A 4564-nucleotide genomic window follows, 5' to 3' on the forward strand; every position below is an offset into this window, starting at 1 on the left:
TGTCGGGCATACCGGTTAGGCTATGCTTTGACTGAAATACCCAACTAACCTTGGGTGAAATGCTGAATGCCATGGCCAGAAGGTGGCCGTGCTGCCGATCTGCCAGCACCTGTTGCCAAATGCTGTCGCAAAGCAAAAACCAAAAACCGGCTGGTAGAACCTTACCAAGTGGTCCAAGTCCCAATAAAACTGAGCACCGTTGGACGCACTGGTCAGTTGATACACTGGAACGCTAAAGCTGGGCAGAAATAGTCGCGCCTTAGTTAGTTGCTAGAATATAGGTCGACCAGTCTTGGAACGAGAAAGTGCGTCTGTCCGCGGGAGAGTGTGTGTGCGAGTGTGCGACTGTGTGTGTGTGTGTGGCATTTTACAAAAAAAAAAAAGATGCATATTTGAAAAGCGGTCCACGCCGTTAGCATCAGCATCAGCGAGTCGGGTCAGAGAATCGTTTTTAAGGCTTGGGGACCACACAGGAATACTTTTCTTATTTGATGTTAACAAAGCCAAAGACTGGCTACGACATTTCCATGGGATTATTAAATTTATATTTATGGTATCGAACACTTCTTTTGCACTTGGCAGCTGCACGATTCGGGATGTCTGGGGCCACACACATGGCTGTGCCGGCGCATGCCATGGGGCCAGCGGCCAGCGGAAGTGCTGCCTCCGGCCAGAGCCAGCCGCTGGGCAAGCGCGGCCACAAGCGCTCCATATCGCTGGAGAACAATGCGCCGCTGGCGCTGCGCAGTACGCCGAGCTTGGGCCAGAGCATGGGCCAGACGGCGCTCGGATCACCACAGCTGCAGCTGCCCGGGCACGCGGCACTGCATACGGGCACACTGAAGTCGCGCCAGGAGCAGCGGCGTCTGAGCCAGAAGTTTGGCAGCCACAGTAATCTGGATGACGATGCATTGAGCGGAGCACAGATGCGCAGCAAGTTCCAGAACATACGGCAAATGTTCGAGCTGAGCCGCAGCTGCGTGGCCAGCGCCGGCCAGCTGGGAGCTGATGACAGCAAGTCGGCCGAGGAGGCGCTCCAGTCATTGCCGGCAATGCTCAATGGCCCACAAACGACGTCAACGTTGCGCCGCACCACGCCCATAGCTGCCGGAAGCCGCCTGGCCATTAGCGAACAGCAGCCGCAGTTGCCGCAGCAGCCGGGCGAGGCCAAAGAACAGGTGAGGCTTGACATTGAGCTGGCATTAGGTGTGCCATGGGTCTTGGGTCTTGGGTTGGGCGCACTTGAAATTGATTGATGTCGCGCTTGCCTTTCGCTGCAGCAAATCGGGTCCGGCAACTTTCTGCGTCCGATCGCCTTCAAGCCCATTCCCTTTGAGCCGGACTATCGCATTGCCTCCCAGCAACAGCAGCAGCAGGCGCAGCAGCAGCAGCAGATGCAGCAGCAGTCGCATTCGGCACAGCAGCCGGTGCCGGGCGAGCGTTACGGCTACGGTTCGACGCCCTCGCTGGTGCCGCTCTCCACGGCGGCCACACACAAATTTGGCAGTAAGTAATCCAATTTCTGCTACCGTCGGCCGTTCTACATTTTTTGCCTCATGCCAGGCACAACAGATCTGCGTCATTTGACGGCGCGCAGACGCGGCCACCGCGTCGTCCAGCGCAGCAGCAACGAGGATGGCCTAGGCCTGGGCCTGGGACTGGGTCTGGGATTGGGTCTGGGCCTGGAGTGTCTCAGCGGCCATGATAGGCCGGATGGCGGCAACAGGTAACAACAAGCTTCGCCTAATCTCTACAAGCATTTGGCAACTAACCCGAGTCTTGGTTAACGATTTGTAGCAAGAGCAATGCCGTGGCAGCTGGCAGCGATCTGACGCCGTCGCCCTCGGACTCGGGCATATCGGAGCTGGAGGCGGCGCTCAAGGACCGCGACTCGGAGCTGTCGTATCTGCGACAGGCAATGGAACAGAATGAGAAAGTAATTTTCAAAGTCCAAAAGGTTAAATAACAAACACGCCAATCCGCCAGCCTTACTGATAGACGCCACATTGTCCACTTTCATTTTCAACAGGACAAGGAAGTGTACTGGGAGCACGAGACGCAGCGCTTGAAGCTCTTCTACGAGAGCCAGCAGCGCGAGTATCATCTCAAGTTCAAGAAAATGGAGCAGCTGCTGGCCCTGCAGCAGTTCCAGCTCAAGCAGCACAATCTGCGCCAATCCGAGCAGCTGCACAAGCTGCAGCAGCAGCTCGATCTGACGCGCTGCAGCAACAAGAGCCTCAAGAACTCCGAGCAGCAGCTGCAGTGCTCCGCCCAGGAACTTAACCAGCAGCTGAACGAGGCTCAACAGACGATGGCCGCTCTGCGTCTCCAGCTGGAGGACAGCGAGTGGAAGGTTTGCGAACGCAACGGCGAAATAGCTTTACTCAAGACGCAGCTCAAGGAGGCGCATGTAAGTTCTGCTTCTTAATCCAAGTTCCAAAACAATTCCTAAACTCAAAGTAATTTAAAAACTGCTTCAAAACTGGCTCACTTGATCGTTTGGGCCACCGGGCTATGAAGTTGCTGGCTCAAATCTCTGCCTGGCCAGGATTGATTGGCTTTCCTATACACAAAACGTTCGTGGGTTTCGATTGACACAAAATTCACGTAGCACGTCCGAATAAATTCACACAAATGTGTGGAAATAAGTATAGATCCACCTATCGATTTGCTACTTATTTCCAAAATTCAATCGATCTGTTATGGAGATCTATTGGGTAAAGTTAGGTTAGCTGATAACGATTGTTATCGATTTAAGAGCAATGAAGCTTATCGATAATTCGATATGAATTCTTCAAAAAGTTATATTTGAAACGATCTATTGTTGGGTAAGGTTAGGCTAGCTGATATCGATTGTTATCGATTTTGGTGTAATCGAGTTTATCGATAATCCGATATAAATTCTCCAAAATTTATATTTTAAACGATCTATTATGGGGTACAATTAGCTTAGTTGATATCGATTGTTATCGGATTTGGGATAATCGAGCTTATCGATAATTCGACATAAATTGCCACATCATTTCCCAGGCATATATTTTGACCTAATGGATTCTCATTTCGTTTGCTCAGCTTGAAATCAACATGAAGGATCATGCAATTGTTAGCCTGAGACACAGCAACAACATCAACCAATTAAACAACAACAATAACAACAATAACAATAACAACAACAACAACAACTACAACAACAACTGTAAGACAATAACATGCCAAAGTCAACCAAAGCAGCAGACGGAGGAAAACCAGCAACAGGAGCAACAGCTGCAGCAGCTAAACAAAATCATTGCGCTCAAGGATCAGGTGATCGGAGCGCTGACCAACGAGCTGGCCAAGCTGCGCAAGGAGCTATCCGATCTGGCCATTGCGCACGAGTACGGCGAGGAGCCCTGCGGCCGTTATACGCGCCTCAAGCAGCAGCTGGACAACTTGAACGAGATCTGCCAGAAGACGCGCAAGTATACGAGTCAGGCGGCGACAACAACAGCCAAGCCACAGACGACGGCACCACAGCAACTGGACGCCATCATGGAGCGACTGCAGCTGGATCAGGGCCAGCCGGCGCAGCAAGCCCTGGACACGCTCATCGAGGAGTCGACCACCTACGCCGAAGACATAGCCAAGCTGCGTCAAAAGCTCGACGATTTCCGCATCAATCTGGAGCTGGAGAAGCGTCAATGGTGCGCCGAAAAGGACAAAGTCCTCGGCTATCAAAAGCAGCTCCAGGCCCACTACATACACATGTACCAGAAGCTGCGCTGCCTGGACACAGCTGCCACCACGAACGCAGCTCCAGCTCCAGATCCAGCTCCGGCGCCAGTTCCCACTGCAAAGGAGGTAAGCAACCAGGGCTGAACAGTTTTCGTAATTGCCCAGTTCATGGTGCTCTTAGACTCTGGATGAGTGACTCCTGCTGTTTTGCCCGCTCCGATTTTGGCCTGCGTTTTGATAATTCATACACATTTATATAAATATATATCTTGCCTGTACGAAGCAACATTGTCTACGTTTAATAATCAATTACTATATTTATGCTATGTCCAGTTACCCGAAATGCTTGACTATAGTTCGGTTGAATTAACTCCGATCTTTGCATTTTTCTAACTTTTATTGGAATCCAAAATTTGTTTAGAAATGACCCCCAAACACCGACTATATAACATATACTCGAGATATTCCAATCAGAACATTTTTGAATACAATAAATGACTTATTATGGGAACCAATATTTCTTGATATCACGAATACTGTGAAGCATGTTGAACACATCAATTTTATGCCGGGCATCGCCGAGTTATTTCTTCCAAAATACAAAATATTTTTCACATCAAATAATTGTAAAGCAATTGCAATTTGCCTAGCGTAAATATAGTAAATGCCCCATATCGGATATATGATTTTGAACATTAAATACAATTATTTTTGATATATTTATAAGAAAAATACAAGCTATGCTACAAATATCTAGTATATATATACGCATATATCTTCTGTTTTTAATTCTTTACATAATTTATTAAGAAAAAGAATAAAAAAAAAACAATTTTCGATTCTGTTTAATATA

General features: G+C 49.0%; 1 protein-coding gene across 2 annotated transcripts; it reads left to right on the plus strand.

The window, feature by feature from the left end:
• Nucleotides 1-586: 586 nt before the first annotated feature.
• On the plus strand, nt 587-4415 carry LOC115768699 (probable serine/threonine-protein kinase cdc7). 2 transcript variants are annotated; one of them, XM_030713384.1, is made up of 6 exons: nt 587-1178; nt 1281-1506; nt 1564-1726; nt 1798-1957; nt 2030-2410; nt 3073-4415. In XM_030713384.1, the coding sequence occupies exons 1-6, from the start codon at nt 597-599 to the stop codon at nt 3853-3855; spliced, it is 2295 nt and encodes a 764-aa protein (XP_030569244.1). In that variant the 5' UTR covers nt 587-596; the 3' UTR covers nt 3856-4415. The 2 variants fall into 2 exon arrangements, with proteins under 2 accessions (XP_030569244.1, XP_030569245.1); XM_030713385.1 differs by having other exon boundaries at nt 1798-1936.
• Nucleotides 4416-4564: the final 149 nt, after the last annotated feature.

The sequence above is a fragment of the Drosophila novamexicana genome, unplaced genomic scaffold (assembly GCF_003285875.2).
Source record: "Drosophila novamexicana strain 15010-1031.04,08,12 unplaced genomic scaffold, DnovRS2.1 tig00001959-arrow-arrow-pilon, whole genome shotgun sequence".
NCBI lineage: Eukaryota > Metazoa > Arthropoda > Insecta > Diptera > Drosophilidae > Drosophila > Drosophila novamexicana.

Coding starts and splice junctions, on each gene's coding strand:
- LOC115768699 (XM_030713384.1), top strand. CDS start 597: ATGTCTGGGGCCACACACATGGCTGTGCCGGCGCATGCCATGGGGCCA. Junction 1,507..1,563: donor GGCCACACACAAATTTGGCA/GTAAGTAATCCA, acceptor GCCTCATGCCAG/GCACAACAGATCTGCGTCAT. Junction 1,958..2,029: donor TAATTTTCAAAGTCCAAAAG/GTTAAATAACAA, acceptor CATTTTCAACAG/GACAAGGAAGTGTACTGGGA.